This window comes from Medicago truncatula, chromosome 4 (assembly GCF_003473485.1).
Source record: "Medicago truncatula cultivar Jemalong A17 chromosome 4, MtrunA17r5.0-ANR, whole genome shotgun sequence".
In the NCBI taxonomy this organism is placed as follows: domain Eukaryota; kingdom Viridiplantae; phylum Streptophyta; class Magnoliopsida; order Fabales; family Fabaceae; genus Medicago; species Medicago truncatula.
Genome location: NC_053045.1, coordinates 46,495,714 through 46,515,553, shown reverse-complemented (window position 1 = coordinate 46,515,553; position 19,840 = coordinate 46,495,714). Strand labels below are relative to the sequence as shown.

At 35.8% G+C, this 19,840-nt stretch overlaps 1 protein-coding gene across 3 annotated transcripts; it reads right to left on the bottom strand.

Annotated features, from left to right (window-relative positions):
• Positions 1–312: 312 nt before the first annotated feature.
• On the bottom strand, positions 313–17,635 carry LOC11415434 (protein CHROMATIN REMODELING 4). 3 transcript variants are annotated; one of them, XM_024781254.2, is made up of 11 exons: positions 17,417–17,635; positions 15,268–15,515; positions 12,696–12,797; positions 11,820–12,584; positions 10,550–10,654; positions 7,705–10,452; positions 6,422–6,579; positions 5,274–5,388; positions 4,476–4,552; positions 2,829–3,486; positions 313–2,733 (listed from the first exon to the last, which is right to left on the bottom strand). In XM_024781254.2, the coding sequence occupies exons 2-11, from the start codon at positions 15,502–15,504 to the stop codon at positions 715–717; spliced, it is 6,984 nt and encodes a 2,327-aa protein (XP_024637022.1). In that variant the 5' UTR covers positions 15,505–15,515; positions 17,417–17,635; the 3' UTR covers positions 313–714. The 3 variants fall into 3 exon arrangements, with proteins under 3 accessions (XP_024637022.1, XP_024637021.1, XP_003608515.3); XM_024781253.2 differs by having other exon boundaries at positions 10,550–10,657; positions 15,268–15,578; positions 17,417–17,634; XM_003608467.4 differs by having other exon boundaries at positions 10,550–10,657; positions 17,417–17,634.
• Between the last annotated feature and the right edge of the window lie 2,205 nt (positions 17,636–19,840).

The window sequence follows — 19,840 nt, the reverse complement described above, 5'->3', positions numbered from 1 at the left end:
AAATTTGATTGTAATATTGTATCTATAATAATCTAATTTGTGTTTATTGATCAACCCATGATCTTACGGGTTAAAGATTATTCATTGGTCTCTATTATAATCGACAAGACCCGTGCGTCGCACGGGTCAAAAGTCTAGTAGATTATATACAAATAGTAGCCGAGGTACAGGTAATCGCTAACCATAAGTACGAGTCTACACATTTTGCAGTGTCTGGGAAATAAAAAATTAGGAAAATTTCAGACCCTTTAATTCTATCAGATGAATAACAAATTATCAGTTTTCACATAATACATACTGCTTTTAAAATTCTCAAAAATAACATTTGTAGAATAGAGCTCTTCCAAGAAGATTGCATGACCTCCAAAGGCATATTGTTGAATGTGTTTGCAGTATTAATGTTTCCATCATACTTAATAATTCATATTAATACAAGGAGTATGGATTGCCATGAAGAATTATTATCCCATTCCAATTGCAAAAAAATGCTATGGAATAATAGACAAAAAGGGCAATAAAGTACAAACAATACCCAGCAAGCAACACTATATATTTCATTTCACTTGGAGAGAAAAACTTTACATATTCTCAACAATACTATATTTGCTAGTTCACTCACTGTCATACCTACAAAAAATTTAGCACATTGGTGAAAAGGCTTCAGCAGCAAGAAAGAATATGGTTTCAATATTTTAACAAAAGACACTACAACAATCATGTTTCCTGATCCCTCACATCATGATCTGAGACAGTTCCCTCAGATGATGTCCCCTCTCCATGGGGCTGTTCAACCCGAGAGGGATCTGACCGAGTCTTGCTGGAATCTCCACTGTCAGGGACTTGTTCTACTTTATGCTCTTCAGGTGAAGACCAATTTTCTGGTGAAATCTGCCTAGGCTTCTTATTTCTGAAGGTACCTTCCGAGTCTTTGAATTTGGCTCTGCCAACTGGCCTTGTTGGCAATGGAAGCTTGCTCTCAAGAAAGCTTGAAGAGTTTGGAGTTGATGGAATATGAGGGCCAGGAGCAACACATGATGCAACCAACTGAAGCACTTCAGGAGAAGGAGATAATCCCAAGCATGTCTTTTTCGATGAGTGTGATGGGTTTGCCACTTTTAAATTAAGAGGGGGCAAGTTGAGGTCAGATTCAATCTGCTGAAATCCTGGCGGAGGAAGTAGAGGAAATGGTGGTGGGAAAGGAACTGAGCTTGAAGCACCATTATCACCATGGTAGGCGTGGCTGCTGTGAAAGTCTGGAGAAAAATCTGGAAGAAAGAGCTTGGGCTTGTGTGATCTTCTCTTCCTTTTCTTCTTGAGACTACTCCTGGGGTCCTTCGGTAGGGAGGGGGGTGGTCCGGGGATCACAAATGGAGGAATTGTAGGCTTATCATCTCCATAGAGCATTCGAACTGAATGAGCAATGGCCGATACTGTGGGAGGAAGTTCAGGATCAGGATGTTTGGCAGGGGAACTCACAGCTTGTCGTAACCAGTGGGGAAGCTTGTCTTTTGAAGAACTACTTCCAGCTATTTCCTCCCCTTTTGAGTTCATGTGACCTGGTTTAATGGGGTTGGATAACAATCCTGAGCTAGTAGATTCCCCTTTTCCTACATTGATGTTACTATCATGCATGTCATTAAGTGATTCATCTAGATGTACAGGTAACTTTCCACGCTTGGTGTTTCTGCGCTCATCCTCCTGTTGATGTATATTAATGTTGCCTGAGCAATTCAAACCTAAAGAACTCAAGCTGCTTGTTCCAAAAGAATTGAGCAGAAACGGTCTTTCTGTCGGTACATTGGAAGAAGTTCCTGGTCTATCAGATGTTTCAGCAGAAGCATCATCAAGAAATTTCGCTCTGTTTATATCATGGTTCCAAGATGGAAGAGGTGCAAAGTGATCATTTTGCAGACTAGGTCGATCCATTGTTCTAAAGTGTGGAAGACCAGATGCAGGACCACCTAATCCTAATTTCATGTCGGTCAGATGGTTTTGAAATTTCGGCGGCAAAAGAAATTTGCTACCTTGCAAGGCCCTTTCCATCATTGCATCAGAGATTGGAAAATTTGAAGATTTGGTAGACTTGGTTGTCTTGGAAGATGATCTTTGCACAGGAAAAGCTGGCCCCTGAAAGACCTTGACTTGTTCCTCCTCCCACCTCACTGATAATTCTTCGCATGTTTTATACTTCGAAAACTTTAACTTGGTATCTCTGAGCATGGCATCCCAGTTACCCCTTCCATGCCTACGGACACCAATCCAGAGCGAATCCAGTTCATCTTCAGACCAACCATCTGATTTTGACTTCTTTTTCAATAAACTACTTGGTCCAGATCCAGTTCTCATCATTATGTTTTCAAGAACTTTCCGGTGGTTTTCTGGGAATGATGAGAATGTGGTTGGCCTTTGTCCTAAACCCAAGATGGGGGGCACATCCCTGTCATGCTGATTATATCTAAATAAATCTTCTGGAGGTATTTTGAAATTAGGTAATGTTGGCAATGTTGGGAGGTCTTGCATAGATCCATTCAGCGCTTCAAGTCTGCCTCCTAAAGACAAATTAGGTAAGAGGTCTGGATGTGAATTTGGAATGTTCTTGGTCGTGAGCGGAAACCTCGCCATCAACCTTTCATCGAAAGGCAGGTTTGGTAGGGCCATTTTTTCCTTGAAAGCAGAGAATCTAGCACCTGAACTCTCAAATGCATCAGATTCCTTTCCTTGCACAGGTGGAAACTGCAACAACAACAAAAATGCATCAATCATAGTGACACATGCATAAAGTCAAGCACAATTGACAACAAATCCACAATCATATTAAGAGAGCATACCGGAAGAAATGGGAGAAAGTTATCAGGGATGCTATTTTTGAAACTTTGTTGTAAATTTTCTGTTGACGCATCCGACGGTTTGGTATTAGCTGCCTTTTCCTTATTTCTTGCTTCAGCATCCATGGATGTCTCGGTGCAAGGGGCAAGGTTGAATGGAAACTCTTGTCTGGATCCATGCCTATTTTGTCTCCAATTTAACTTTGAAGTGCTACCCTCTGATGATTCTATTTGATTAGCATTAGGAGCACAGAGTCCCAGAACGGGCAACAAATGGTTGCTTGGCATAGAGTTTGTCGTGTTAATCTTCCCTTTATTGTGGTAATTTGGTGGCAAAAGTTCAGGCAAAGATCGGCCTGGATTATTGACAGAAACATCAAAGTGATGGCTCATTTTATATTTTGAAAGCTTTTCGATCCTTGATAAGGAGTCAGCATTGCTATTTTGAGCTTCTGAAAGTTGAGTATCTTTGTTGTCCTCTATGCTGATAGAAGTTCTTTCTTGAACTGAATGTATCAGCCCAGCTCTTAGATCTCCATCCTTGGCAATGACTGGAGGATGCATGAGTGACTCAGTACCTGGAAGTCCTTCAGTAGGATGTGATTCTTTAATTGCATTCCTCTGAGCAAGTCGTTCCTTCTGCCGAGCACGGAGTTTAGCACTGTTTGACAAGTGCAAATATTTCAGCAATAAAGAACCTATTTTATCATCAATCTTAAAACCGTTGGATATAACAATGCCAATCAAACTACCAAAAGACAAAAAATTGGTCCGCGTGTTTGAAAACCACCAATTAGAGTGAAATAATTTAAGGGTCATGTTAACCCGTGCCCCCGGGGCACCAGTTAAGCAGTTATAAGTGGAAAGAAAAAATAAAGTCAGCATTAAAGATATCACTTTTTCAAGCTTCAAAAAGTAAAATACACAATTTTCGAGAAAACATTTCCTTTTATAATTCCTTAACCAGTGCCCCGGGGGCATTGGTTAACATTTCCCATAATTTAAACATAATGTTTGAACGCTCAAACTACCACCACCTTTGTCTAACACCAAAATAAACTATAATTATCAATTAGCATGCAGGATTTGCTTAGAGCTTCAGGTAAGTCGTTTCCAGAAGTGAAAATTACAGTATAAAAGGTTTATATTTGCACCTGCTTTTTTTGCTATAAAAGAAACCAATAATAGAGAAAGGAGATAATCCTTTATATACCAGAATACTCTTAGAAAAACAAACCCCTCAATAAAATAAAAAAAAGCATTCCGAAAGAATTGGTATTGCATATTTTGGTTGAGAAAGGGAAAGATTGGGAGACAAAAAAACCTGAGTCTGAATTATGATACTGAGTGCTATACTCAGAACTATTTAGTGCATTGAATTGGTCACAGTTGTAATTGACATGAACTATCTCCTAAAAGGTGTTAACTAAGTCTTAACCGCTATAACCAATCAGATCTATGCGCACACATAATACAGCGAGATAACTAAATAATACCTAATACATTGTCAAAAGAAACCCGATGAAAGAAGCCTGAGCAGAATACCAGAATGAAGCCATAAAAAAAACCATCGGTACAGATGACATATTCATCCTTAATCATGTCTAATAAATTTAATGTAATTCCGAAAGCTTGAAAACTAAAACATACAATTTTGCCTTCAGAGCCCGTCCTGCTGGTGTATATTCACGCTCAGGTTCTGGTACTTTTTCCTCATCACCGCCACTCTGGTTGAATAAGCACATCATAGAAAACATTAATAAAAGATAATTTCTTACCAGGAAGAATAAAAAATGTTAAGAAACTAAAAAACCAAAGCTGAAGTGGTAAGGCAGATGAACAAATTAAAATTTTAACAGTCAGTAATTAAGCAAGTGATCCATAAAATGTGAATAGGGGCCTATTTACAGCCTTCAACACAAACTAATAACTAAAAGTCTAAAACTAATATAATACTAAGCTGGAAATAAATGGAGACTAGAAGGTCCTTGTTCAAAATAAAAAACCTAAGTGCACAATATAAAATCTTCATGTCAAATGCAAATCATAAATATGCATGTTATTTTTTAGAGAGTCATAAGATCACACTAAAGAAACCAATTCAGACCTAGCTAAATTCTTGGAAGGTGTCAGATATTGTAGAAAGTTGTGATCCTTATCACAGAGCTATTTAAATAAGAAGGCATAAATATAGCAAGATTCTGCTGGTCAGCAACTAATATCTGATGAAACAAGTTGTGATCGAAAAAAGCATTTAATCAATGCGAAAGAAGGAGGCCCTAAGCCTAACTTAACCAATCTTAAATTTGATTAACATGTATAACTGAGAAAAGCATATGGGCAGATGTTTTTGAGATTTTATCAGAAACAAACACTTCTCACCAGTCACCACCTCCTAATTAGAATTAATAAAGCTTAACAAGTACTGGCAGAAACAAAGCAAATTACCTCAGTCACTGCTTCGACTGGGTGTGGAGCATATGCTTCTCTATAAGAAACAGCTTTCCTCTGCCGCTTCCCTCGACCAAGAGCTGCTTCCTCCTCGCTCTGATATTTCTCCCACCTACAAACCAGATTAAACACACAAGAAAATTCAAGCTAAGACATTAGTCACACCACTTGATGACTAGCCTATGATATCAAAATGCATGCAGCACAATATGAATTAACTTTTTGCATACAAAAATAATGTAGTAATTTGTAATTTATAAACTAATCATAGCTCCTTCACCATCATCTGATCAAAGAGTTCATCGTAAGCTACTTCAGTTCTGGTAAGTAATTACGTGTAAAAAACAAGTATTGGTCAGCCTACATTTTGATTTTATGTGATGGGCATGTATAAATACAACTGATTCCTAGGCCTTCTGTCTTTATTTGCCCACTCAAGCTTGTATAAAAGAAAACAGTTTGACTAAGAAATGAAGAAAATTAAATACAGAACACCAGGATCAGGAATAATCGTTAAGGGATGTAAAACTGGGGAAGAAAGCAAGGAAAAGAACAATAAATCACCTCAAAAGATGCACTCATTTTCTCAGAATATCTAATATACAAACCTCCATAAAGAAAATATAAAATTTGAATATCCGTGCCTAATCAGACCAGAAAAGGTTGTATTTATAATGTATTTACAAAATCAACAAATTAACGTGATTTCTTTGTTAAAAAAAAGTGATTTCTAATTCTAATCCTATTTAGCAACTAATTTAGGATTCTACAGCAAATGCATATTTCACACACACAAATCATGTGACTAATCCTAACCGAAACCGTGAGCAAAAAACCAAAGATAAACAGAACCCAAGCCTTATGCTACCATGTGTGGTTGACTTAATAGAAGCCAACAGAGACAAGTAAAGCCAATCTTAATCGGTATCATAAACCTCTGTTTTCATTTGAGGTCATTTCTGACAAGGAGGTAGTACTGCCCTCATCTACAAGCAAGAGTGCTCTCGGCAACAAAAGCATCTCTCAATATATATTTTTATGTTCATAATGGACCTTAAAATGACATTTCTCATTGTTATTAAATATGTATTTTATTAAACAGCATAGTCATTTATACTGGAAATTGTCAAATAGTAGCTCCTTACCTCAAACGCAATAGTCGGTCCCATTCATTTTCTTCGCCGCCAATCACTGCATTATCCTCTTTCTTCTCGGAGTTTTGTGTACACATGTCATCAGCTCCGTGAGGAGGGGATTCACCCTCTACATGTTCTTCAGTCGGTTCGTCATTCCACTCAAGGGCCTACATAAGAAAAATTCAACCACGGTAAGGGGCAAAGTATTTAATATATCCACCTGTATCTACGAACATGGGGATACAATCAAATTAAGAGTAAATAAAGGAAAGTTGCAACGACAGACTCATATTATGCAAGATCAGTCATTCAAGAAATCCAAGTCAGGGAGCTGTATGTTCCTAGGTGATAATCTCCCAACATGGAGAAGTAAAAAGCATGGTCGTTGCTAGGTCAAGCGCAAGGAAGCGCTCTGATATGTATCCCAGCACTTGGGGAACCATCCCTAAAAACCCAACTATCAGCAGGAAAGAACCAAGCCACTTAAATACTCCGCTGAGCATCTCGTACTACTTGAAGTGCGACTTGGGCACCGCTTAATAGCCAAGCAAGTCCCTATCATAGAAATCCCCTTAAGATCTATGTCCCAGCGGCTGCACAGGTATTTCTTCCCAAGCAGCCGACAACCATAATACTCAGTCCCTATCACATTCCAAGCTACGGAACAAGGAGTTTGTCAACAAGTCCACAATTAACATTGAACGCAATCTAGTTCAACATGATAGGACAAAGCATATAGATATACACCAGCATTTTATCAAAGACAAGTTGGATAATGGTCTTATAATTAAGTGTATGCCACTTCAGGATGAAAGTGACAGGTGTATTAACTGAGGGACTTTGTATTAAACAGTTTCTAAATCTTCCCGGCTGTCCAGAAAATGATAGGGGCTATTTTTCATATTATATGGATTTATTTCCTCTTAGTACAACTATTTTTGAATTGCAAGAAGATTTTCCATTATATCCTTTTATTATATGGATTTATTTCCTTTTCTTGTAGGAATATACAAATGACAGGTATATTGATTTACCAACTTGAACGGAAGTTCGAATTGTAGGAAGATTTTCCATTATTTCCTTTTATTATATGGATTTATTTCCTCTTAGTACAACTATTTTTTATTAAATGTAAGTTGTACAGTAGTCCATAAAATGTAAGTCATGTTTTTGTACAAAATTTAGTTTCAAGTCAATTTTATCTCTCTTCATGTGTACGATTCTAGGTTCTGCACAAAATTCAAAGAACCAAATAAATACTGTATCTAATAGATATTAGTCAATTATTTCACCTTCATTGATCCCAGCATATCATTCTCTGAATCCCCTTCGGCAATATCAGTTGAAGCATCTTGAAGGTTTGAACGATCAAGCAATTTTAAAATGGCATTTTCATCCCACATAATCTTGCTGCTGTTATCTGTACACTTATCCTCGTATACGTCACCAAGACCACCAGTCCTCTTCCGATGCTTATGTTCTACTTCTGCAACTGCCTCATCTTTGTTACTATTATTATTCTCACTTGTATCTTTCCCATTCAGGGCACAAGAGTCATTGAAGAGTTCTTCAGTTCCCCACTTCAAAATATCTTCTACTTCTTTTTGAGATCCAGATTTGCCTTTAAAAAGCTGATCAAGCATCAATTTCTTCTTAGCAAGCTGCAAGATGCGCTCTTCAACACTGGCACGAACCACAAGCCGGTATACTAAAAGTCTATTTGATTGTCCAATTCTGTGTGCTCGATTCATTGCTTGGATATCTGCATGAGGGTTGAAATCAGAATCATAGATGATCACAGTGTCAGCAGTGGCCAAATTTATCCCAAGTCCACAAGACCGAGTGGATAATAAGAAAACAAATCGACTTTTGTCTTGGTTGAAGCGTGCAATTGCTGTCTGACGATCTGTTACAGACACAGAGCCATCCACTCTCTCATATGTTTTAGGCCCAAATTCTATGTTCAAATAGTCCTCCAGGATGTCAAGAAGCTTTGTCATTTGTGAGAAAATAAGAACTCTATGACCTTCCTTATACAGAATCTTTAGCATAGAATGCAGAAGAGTCAACTTGGCCGAAGCCTTTATTCTCATTTCATGAAGAAACTCAACAGATCCAGAATCAGGCTCAGTTCCTGGTATGAGATATGGATGATTGCAGACCTTCCTCAGTTGCATCACAATGTTCAGCATAGATTGCTGAGCAATACCTTTCCCAATATTCCGCAATATTTGATAATTCTTTGTAAGCATTGCACGATAATATTCAGCTTGGATGGATGACAACTCAACAGGAACCATTCTTTCTGTCTTGGGAGGAATATTTTGCATGGCATCCTTTTTAAGTCTACGAAGCATATGAGGAGAAACTAGTTTTTTCAATTCATCAACTTTCTCTGCGGACGTAAGATCATTAAATCTCTCTTCAAATGCAGATAGGGAAGGAAATGATGCTGGCTGCAAGAAATTAAGCAGGTTGTACATCTCACCAAGGTTGTTTTGGAGAGGGGTGCCTGTCAACAGAACACGATGCTGAAAAGAGATTGAATTTAGCAAGCTGAACAGCTTACTTTCTGAATTCTTCAATCGATGGCCCTCGTCAACGATAAGAACTTCCCAAGGAACTCCCCGAAAATGAGAATAATCGGCAAGAACCATTTCATATGAAGTCAAAAGCACATTAAATTTATAGGCTTCTGTTTTCTTATTCAATCCACTTGGATCACTTGCATGCCATTCATACTGCCTAATTATGGCTCTTGCTTTTGCACAGCCATGATATTGAACAACATTCACATCTGGAGCCCATAGCGCAAATTCAGCAAGCCAATTGCCCATTGTAACAAGAGGTACCAGGACCAAACAAGGACGTGAAACTTTGAATTCAAAATACAATGATGAAATAAAAGCACAAGCAGATATTGTTTTCCCAAGCCCCATCTCATCAGCAAGTATCACATTCCTTGACTTATACCAGCATTTACGTAACCAGTTCAGAGCCTCAAGCTGATGGGGAAACAAAGAACCACCTCTTAGCTCTTTAGGTTGCTCTAAAAGATTAACTATATCATTTTGACGGTCACTACTTTTTTTAGTTGAATTTTCCTTTGATGCTTCCCTTTCCAATGTAAGAGTTTCAAACATGTTGAAACGTGTAATCAAATGAGAAGAATTTTGAAGCACAGGTTCATCTAAACTTTCCCAGGTGCACTCATTGTAAGGTTTTCCAGTCCACTTAACAAATGCTTCAGATGTGCCTTGTTTGGAAGTGCGAATAGCAAGCAACCGCTCAGGATTCTTCCATTGTTCCTCACAGATATTTATTGTTGCTGTTCCATATTTTGCCTTGTAATTTTCTAGTTTTCTCTTTGCAATAACTTTTAAGTGGGATTCAGATATCCAACTATTATGAATATGAGACTTTCCAACCCACTTAACTAAAAATTCATAGGAAACTTCCTCTCCAATAGAATCCTGAACTTTATTATCACCACTGCTACCCATTCCCTTCTCCAAAACCACTTCCTTTTGTTTAGTTTCAAGAGAGTCGTGCATTTCACAATTATTTGGAAGTTTGCTGTTGCCGTCCCCTCTTAAAACAACATTAAGATTCTCCTCTGTCTCCAACTTGTCATTTTCCTTTTCCAATTGTTCATCAGATACAGCATAATCATCCTGATCTGTACCATCCCTCGCACAGGAGCCTAAATCATCAGTGGCTTTACTCAATGAATTTAAGAGATTTCCATTCTTACTTTCTTTTGTTATTGATCTCCTATATACATGAATTTTTTCCACTCTATCAGTGTTGTGCAACTCTCCTTCATCAGAACTTTTGACATTTTGAGGATCATGAACAAGATTTTCAGCTATTTCACCATCCAAATCATTATCACAAGCAGAATTATCTTCTGCTAGCCTTGTCTGGTTTTCTGACATTACAAGATCGCCAGAAGGTGAGTCATCCCCAACTTTCAAGGATAATTGTCGTATTGAGTTTGTGTCCTCGCCTTGTATTCGGCACCCTAAGACTTGATCAACCTGTGAGATGGATATACAAGTACAAAAGAAGACATGATAATCACATACAAGCTAACAGGGAAGGCATTTTCTTTAACAGATCTGTTTAGATGATTACCTGCAGAGATTCAATAATAGTACTGTCTTCATGCATTAAAGTGTCGTCCAAGTGGCTTCCAGCTTTATCAAGCACATTTGAGGAATCTTTCATAACCTGAGAGAACTTCTGCACCCAAGCAAAAGCAAATAATGCTTACAGGCTTACAGCTAAACACATATACAATATCATAATAACAATGATAATAAATGTACCCTACATATCCGCTATATATCAATATATATCATGGATAAAATAGAAGGATTAATATATTCAGAAAGTGAGCTTAATATACTTTATCACATTATAACTGCTTTGAAACCTATAAACCACAGCTACTGATATTCCTAAATCTAACTCAATGCTGCAAACCTAATACCTCAAGAAATACTTCTACCTTCTTTTTATCTTCCCCTACAGTCACATATCAAAAAAAGATCTCACAAAAAAAATGTTTAAATTTGCTCTTATAAAAAATGGTGGATGTACTTATACAGATCATCTCATACAATAGTTATCTCCTGTATCCTAGTCATTGCTCAAATGCTAGCGTTCTGTCAATCTGCACTCATTCCTTATTTTTGCATTCAAACTTTACTTTTTCCTAGCTGAAAGCTTACAGTGGCCTAGAATATGGGAAATGCATAGAAATTAACAGATGAAAATAAATTTGAGCATTGAAAGGTTATTCGGCTTATCCCATTTAAAAAAATACAGTTCCAAAATTATTCGTATTAAAGATCTTTCCTGCTGCCCATTTGAGTCACCAGAATTCAAGGCCAGTCATTAACTCTTTCATAATTTAGACATCACAGATGCACTCTTAGCAAACTTCCAATAAGTATATAAAGTGCCACCAATATAGAATTTCAAGTGCAGAAAGTATGAATATGATAGGGAAGGCGAGTAAGGAAGTAAGAACAGTATTTCATTTAAAGTAGCCTCCCATGGTCCGGAATTATGCCAAGCGGGGTGAAAAGGACAATTTTTTATTATTAAAAAAAAAGGACTATACACTCTAAACATTATTAATAAAGTGAATATTTGAAATTTTAGTAGTAGTCAAATTAGTATTTGCAATTTAATGATAAACAATTTAGATCTGTAATAAAAATAGTAATAATATTATGCCGATATCTAGTCATTAAAATTATTAATAAAATGATCTCTGCAATTTAACAAGAACTTAAGAGTGTGCAATAAGTACTTATCCAGAAGTAAATCAATTGAATAAAATGTTTTAAAGGTTCTTAGAAGTAAACATCCTGAAATTGTAGAGCAGAACAAGTACCTTATCTTTCTGCTGGGCATCAGATTTTTTTTTTCCAACATCCCCTTTTGATGCAGATATGGAAATTTTATGTGTTTTGGACTTTTGCTTCGTCTGTACTTTATTATTTCCAGACTTTGACTTTATAGGAGTAATGACAACCTTTTTCCCCTTTTCAGTCCTACGCTTCTTTTGATTAGCATTATCACCAATAACTTTATGCTTCCTTTTCCCCATTTCCTCTCCACCAACAGTAATAGCAAGAACAAGTGTTTTTCTAAAAGGAATTTTATCACAAGATAAATCAGGCTTCTCTTCCAGAAGGTCATCATTTGCGTCTAAATTGGTAATTTTAGAGGGAGATAAGACTTCCTTATCAGGTGAAACTGACATCCTGTCCATAGGTGCGACTGTTGGGGACAAGTTCAAGTTCTTTTCATCGGCATCTGCACATGAAGTTCCTTCCATGCAACTCTCAAGAGATGGATCCATCGGCTTGTCACTACAAGTAGCATCCACTGGGGAAAGCACTGGTTTCATTCCAAAGAATTTGCCTCCCATAGTTGAAATAGATTTTGCTTTGGTTGACCTTTTTTTTGAAATATGTTTATTTCCGAAAATCCCAGAAACCTTTTCCAGGTTGACAGGGTTAACTCCAGCTTTTGATTTTACAGGTACAGTCTTTGTCCTCGCTCGTCTCGAAATTGAATCAAGATTATTTAAGGGCTTTAGTTGATCATTTTCTTCAAAGCAGCTTGGACATTGCCACTTCCCCATAGGGATGCGCTTCAGGAGATAAAATCACAAATTAACAAAAACAAAAATACACAACCTGAGAATCATGCTTTTTTAATTAACATTAAACAGCTCAACACAAAACAACTCAAACAAACATACCTTAAGAGGAGGGTCAAGACACTGTAAATGATAAGTGCGAGGACAGCTATCACAGCACAATAAGTTGCCACCAAGATCACAGATCACGCATTCATAGAAATACTGGATCAAAAGTTTTATTGTATCACAGTTAGAGTATTCAAACTAACAGTATATAAAAACAAAACAAATAACTTAATTTGAAGCACCCCAGTAAGATTTTCCTATAAATAATATTATTAATTGAAAAAGATGGAATTATGAATACATAGGATAACATATGCAGCTAGAAAATAAAATATATAACAAACAAAATAAAGAGGAAATTATTCAAATGACAATACATTCAAATCTACTCCCACCATGTATGTCCCATAAGAATTTTGTTTATTAGAAAAGATATGCTGCCAACATATCCTATTAAAGGTAACAATAATGATTAAACAAGTAAACTAATATCAGGAAAACAAGACCACTAATATCGGCCATAGAACCCTAAAAATATCTCATTAGCCGGGCACCATAAAAGCCAAGGCAATTCTTTTCGAAATAAAGAGACAGCGATATGTACTTCTTCAAAAACAAATTACATTTCTCTCGTACCATTAACACCAAATAAATGCATACACAACACATTGCCATATGAATCATACTGCAGAGCTGCCAAGTTACCACCATGCAAAAAGTGGTACCCATTTGTATCAGAATGTTTAAGAACATGAAGCAATCCCATAGAATTAAAAAGTATATTGAATTCAGTGTATATAGGCAGATCTCTTTACTTATATAGCTTAATAATTGTAATTTGTAATCAACCAAGCAGTTAATTGGGACTATTAAATAAATAATTGACATCAATGACCATAATTATAGGTGATTGTATATTTACACGTGTTTTGAGTTAGTAAATCTAACACGCCCCAAGCTAGATCGCATATATTGCCAAGAGTCTCACATTTGATGAGATATGGCTTAAAAAAATATCTATAAGTGGGAGGCATCTCTCACCTTACAGGACAGTTTTGCAGTGTTGAGTTAAGCCAAACCCAAATTAAAAAATAGTATGAAAGCTTATCCAAGATCTGTTAGGCCACCCGCTATCAGGCCAGTTGGGTCATGCTTCAGATATACAATTTAGGACGTGATAGGGATGTGTTAAGAGTCCCACATTGGATGACATATGGCCCAAAAAAATATGTATAAGTGGGAGGCAACCCTCGTCTTATAAGTCGATTTTGTGTGGTTGAGTTAGGCTCAGCCAAATTGTAAGATATATCATATGCACTAAGTTTGCTATGAGTCAAATCAACCTGAGGCCCTCTAAGGGACTTGGTAATAAATCTTCTATATGATTTCGGGTGGCAGCTTTCTAGATTTTATCAAGGCCATTATTCTTTTGAGGTAGCTTTGGTGGTGGCTGGCAGGTAGCACTGTCATTAAAGCCTCTTGTCATTGTTGGCAGGGGCATAAATGGGCTTCTTGCGGTGCTTAATGATCCACATTAGAGAGTTGCTGTCATTGTTCAGCAAAGGAATCATACTATCTGCACTTGAACGCCATTGCCTCCAACTCAGAGTATCATTTATCAATGAGTAGAAGAACAAAGGGAAGGTTGAATTGTAGTAAATCTGAGTTGAGGACTAGCAGAGACGGTGCTTTACGGAGTGAGCAAGTCTATTGAGAAACTGGCCGGAGAAAGTAACTCACACTCTCATGCATCGATGAGTCATTTATAGCCAGATTTCAGCAACCCGCATGTGAAGAAAAATCGGAGGTCCATTAGAAGCAATCTTAAGTGCTGACTAATTTGAGGCAGTCAAACACAGTTGGGCAATTCTAAGCAAGCAAGCACTCATGATGTGTAGGCTCAAATAATTTCATGACGCAAAATAAAGTAGCTAAATACCAAGAGAGAGAAACAGGCTTAATCATCTAACAACTGATGAAACAAAAACTCCAAACAGAAGCAGATATAACTGCCCGGCCAATTGGAAAAGAAGAATCATGAGACATACACTGTGGAATAGAAGTTCTAGATTATGTAGGAGCCCAGCCAATTGAATACTACGCGAGTATGTCAAGAGAAAGGTGCTGATACTGCTTCATACCATATAAATATGAGGGAGAGTATGCTGAATTATGTATATCTAGGATGAACACTGATCTCTTATTCGTAGTATAATTCTCACCAATAAATGTGCTAATCATTAGCTAATGTGCAACCTGATCATTGACTTATATACAATAACCATTATTATGTTAATCGACTATGTATTTACACTTGCTAAATCTAACACATCTTATTTCTAATTAACACGACGATAACTTTGACATTTATACCCCCTTTGGAAATAAAAAAGACCCTCAACCTCAACAGTGAAGATGACATGACAGAAGTGATAACAAATTTAGCAACAATTGTCTAGACTTCCAAAGATACAAATCTATCAACAGTGAAGTAAATCAAATATATGGAAATGTAAAAAATAAAAATAATACTTGCAGTACTTTTCCTATTTGGCCCTTCTTTATAAATGTCCGACTGAAGGTAAACTATCCATAAGCAACTGATTGGACACAGTAAGTGACTTACCCCGTCATGTCCCTTCTTCTTAGATGAAAATTGAGCAGTGCCTTCTTCGGTCTTTAACATACGTTTAGCTGAAGCACTCCTAGAAGATTCAGATGCAACTGAATTATCTTCTTTACCATTGGATTGCTCTTTACCAGAGGACTGATCCGGTCCTATGGGAAGTTTTCTTCGCTTGCGCTTTAAAACCCAGTTCTTGTTAAGCATTGTAGGAGCAGATGATTTGCTTTCCTTCTTCATTCACATGTGCCCTGCATAAGAAATCAGCACTTTGTCCATCAATGTGTCATCAGCAAGTCTAGGACAAGCCAACACTGCAAACAGAAATAAATATAAAAAAGCATTTAACAATAATTAAATATTAACCCTAGTAATCAATAATATTCTCATAATTAAAGCAAGTAAAGTTCAACTATCAGCAGAAAAAGAATTACTGAGTGTGGCTAACATCAGCAGAAAAAGAATTACTGAGTGTGGCTAACTAGAAAAAATGTATGTCTTGTTTTGGATTCACCGATGCTTGTTTTTTTTCTCTTTCTGAATGGCAGGATTCACCAATGCTACTAGAAGTTCTATGCACTTTGGGTTCATTTAAGTTGTGACTTATTTCAACTTTAATGAACTTGGAAACTCCTACCAACTTAGGTAAGATTGAAACCCCAAGAGTGAAGCAAATGACAGAGTAGCTGAATGAAAAGTAATTTATAACTTGCTACTTGTTAAGAAAATGAAAGAGTCCATGGAGTGTAGAATGAATTAGCGTCAAGTTGTTGTCAATCATGGACCGCAAAAAATAGCAGTTTGTTCAAATTCTGCTACGTTACAGTGCTATAGCGCCTATAGCACTATTTACAATATTTTGTACTGAATAGTGTATCGCAAAACAGTAGCGATTTCTTCAAATTTGGTTATGCTATAGCGCCGCTGCCGCGGCTATTTGACAGCGTTGTACATCATACAACAAATTTTGTGTTTGGTAGGAAAACAAGCTAATATCAATTAGCAAGGTTTAAAAATAAATGTGGCGATCAAAGTTAAGCAGAAGCTTTGAACGTGTACAATAGTGATGTCAAAATTAAAGCAAATGAGATGTTTTGTTTCACAATGTTAGGACAAAAAATAACCTCCACGCTATCCCTCCCTCGAAAAAGAAAGCCAAAAGCTTACTGTCAAACACTAAAAAACAGTGGCATTTGATCACAAGACATGTCTTCAAGGAGATATTAACATGATTAATAGCATTACCAATCCCATTTCAACTATCTCATTGCCAATGTTAGTCCCCCAGTTCAACTATATTCACACACTAAACAACAAGAAAACATTGAAACAAATATTGCCTACACCTTCAACCAACCATTCTACCCCTCCCCCAAATCAATCATATAAAACATTCACAATCAATGTATTATAAATGGCAGACGGAAGACCATGGCAGAAAGCCACAAATCCAACAAAACGGCGAACATATAAGGTCGGCATATCCAAGTATGGCGCCGGCATCCTTCAGAAATTACCCATGTCGGTTTTCTGAAAAATCGCCACCGGTATCCACCATGGCACCGCCATGGCCGATATTTGACAACGCTGTTGACATTAGTAAACTACTTGAGATACTATAAGATTCGCATTATCCAAAAAAAATCCCAAATCAAAAGCAAGATCAGATTATTCATATCAAAATAGACAAACTAGAAAGGAACACATCCAAGTAGAAACTATTAAATGTACTAAATCTAATTTAATCTCATATCTAACATAATGAAACGTATGCAATAAACAGCAAGTCACTGAATCTTCCAAAGCAAACCACAAAAACTTCATCAAAAACTTATCAATTCACTCCAAAACGTTAAAGCATTATCATGCACATTGAATTCAACTTAAAGCAAAACCTACAAACCCATTTAAAGCACTATTCAACTCAAGAAACCATCTCAAAATCAAAGTAACATTCTAGCTTAATAAAATCAAAAATTCTTCAGCAAAAACAACAATTAAACACACAGTGGCTTAAGAATGAAGATACTCAAACACAAACCAAACAAAACCCAGCTGAAATCAAACAAACATATAAAACCCCAGAAAAAGCAAAATTTGCAGCAAAACCAAAGAAAAAAGCAAGCAAAACAAGAGAAATTAAGAAGCATACCAATATTGAAGATGGATCAAAGATGAATTGCATGAGATTGAAAAGGGGGCAAGGATAGTGTTTAGGGCATGAAGATGGATACAGCACCGAGAGAGGAGAGAGAGAATGAGAGAGATTCGAGGAGAGAGAAAACGTGAAAGGGGCAGACAAATGTATAAATAGAGAGAGAAAGTAAAATGAGATAGATATGTTTGTTGATGTTTGTGTTTATAGAGAGAGAGAGAGAGAGAGAGAGATGTATAGTTTTAGAAAGAGAAAGACACACAAATACGGATTCGCCGGGCTCATAGGACGATCTGACATGGCAGTTGAGAGAGAACCACTCTTCCATTCTAACCATGCCACGTGGCATCCATCACAAGCTTTCTTGTACTTTCTTCTTTTTTTTTTCGAAACTCAAGTATCATCTGTACACAACTGCGTCCATTGATCGTTTAAAGTAATCAAAATGCATCGATCGTGTTTGAGTTAATTAAGATTCATTTAAGTCGTTGTTTTGTATTTCTACCATTTCCTTCATTTTCAATTTTCACTAACATTTATATTAATGAGTTTGGTTTCTAGAGAGAGAAATACTCCAATTCATCATATGAACATTCTCGTGATCAGTTATCAATGCTTGTGTTACATGTTTTAATGGAGTGCTTCATTTTTTTCGGTTAATTATTACGTATAATAATGTGGCTTTTTGCTTTTTTTATTTATTTATTTCTTTGCTTGTTTATTTCTATGCTTGAAAGTATAGGATATAGGATGTAGGAATAGGATTACGACTCTGTCCTTTTATTTATAATTTCCTATAAGTGAAAGTGAATGTGTACTATTGTCCTTCAAGGGTAACTCATGCCATGCGTGCTTATTTTGAAATTGGTTTATTTACTACAATTAGGACATTTTACTATTACTACTTGTTACTAATAATAAACAATAATCTTTATTATCAAAAATAGAGTTTTACTTTTACATCTTGTCGTATAGTATGGAATTAGGAAAATAATGCGTTCAAGTCAAAATCTATGTTAGATTCTGTTTATTAAGTCAATAGTTACATTTATTTATATGCTTGCTATATATGTAAATATGCTATATATATTTTGTCTCTTATTTATTTTTTGATGGAATTTATATCTACTCTTGTGAAAATAAAAAATGTTAAATTAGATCCTCCATATCTTTGTCGCTTGATGAGGAGGAAATTGGGGTTTAACTAAGCAATCTTTTGATATTTTATTTTTTTGAGGGATCTTTTGATATTTTATGTTAGATAGAGTTTTGATCATGTTACTATTTTTATCAAAAGGAAAAAAGTCATGTACTGCTATTTTTTAAAAAGGAATGTAGTAATGTTCTCTCTTAAATGGATTATCCATTTTTAGTATTTAAATGAGTCACATGTATACATATTACTGATTTGTTATAATTTTTTAATAATAATTACATGGTAAGCATTCAACTCTCACACAAATTTCTTAAATGAAACTAATTAATCATCTATTTGTAACTCTACATCGTTACATTTCAATATTCAAATATTTAAAAAATACGGATCTCGTCGAAAGAGATAGTACTTTACAAAACATATCTCCCTAACAGGTACTTTTTTTGTTGCTCCTGAGTGAAAGTACCTCTTAGATACAAAGTCTTAAAGAGTGAGACTTTTTCATTGTTGATGTTGATGTTGATAGTCTTATATATGAGTTTGGATTCTCTATCTCAAAAGGGGGTATTTAAGTGGATTCTAACTCATATAATTAGATTATTTGTGATTTTAATTTCTCGAGTCCTTTTAATCAATCATGCCCCTTAACTTGAGTTCTCCATTTATCAAATATCCCATATAGTTCTTTTAGGATAATGGATGCGAGACATGTAACAAAAATACTTTCATATAGTTCATTTAAAAAAAAATTTGTTTAATATAGCTCATTTAAGAAACAAATATTTTATACCAAAAAAAAACAAATATTTATTTAATCTGGCTCGTTTAAAAAAGGGCAAATAGTTAAAGCTGGTATTGAATGGTATCATTTCAATTTTTCTAACATAATAAAATCATTATTATTTTTTATTGATATTTTTATAATACTATTAGTATTGATATTCTTGTTTTGGCTGATATTATCGATATGCTGAATCCTCTAAAATGATCAATTTAATAATTATCACATGTGTTCGTTGAAAAATGATAATATTGGAAAACGAAGCTTTAAAACTTTACCATAAACAAAGATTGAGTTGAGCGAGATATATTTAGACATCCAACAATGTAGTGAAACAATTTCTAAATCCGAGTTATAAGACTTGTCAAAAAAAAAAAAATCTGAGTTATAAGAGGTATCAATGTTTGATAAAGTTCAAATAAAATTATTTTCAATTGATAAAACCTATTGAAATCTTATAAAAAATACTTATAAAATGGGTTGG

Coding starts and splice junctions, on each gene's coding strand:
- LOC11415434 (XM_024781253.2), bottom strand. CDS start 15,504: ATGAAGAAGGAAAGCAAATCATCTGCTCCTACAATGCTTAACAAGAAC. Junction 12,585..12,695: donor GTCTTGACCCTCCTCTTAAG/GTATGTTTGTTT, acceptor TATCTCCTGAAG/CGCATCCCTATGGGGAAGTG. Junction 10,453..10,549: donor CTATTATTGAATCTCTGCAG/GTAATCATCTAA, acceptor TCCATCTCACAG/GTTGATCAAGTCTTAGGGTG.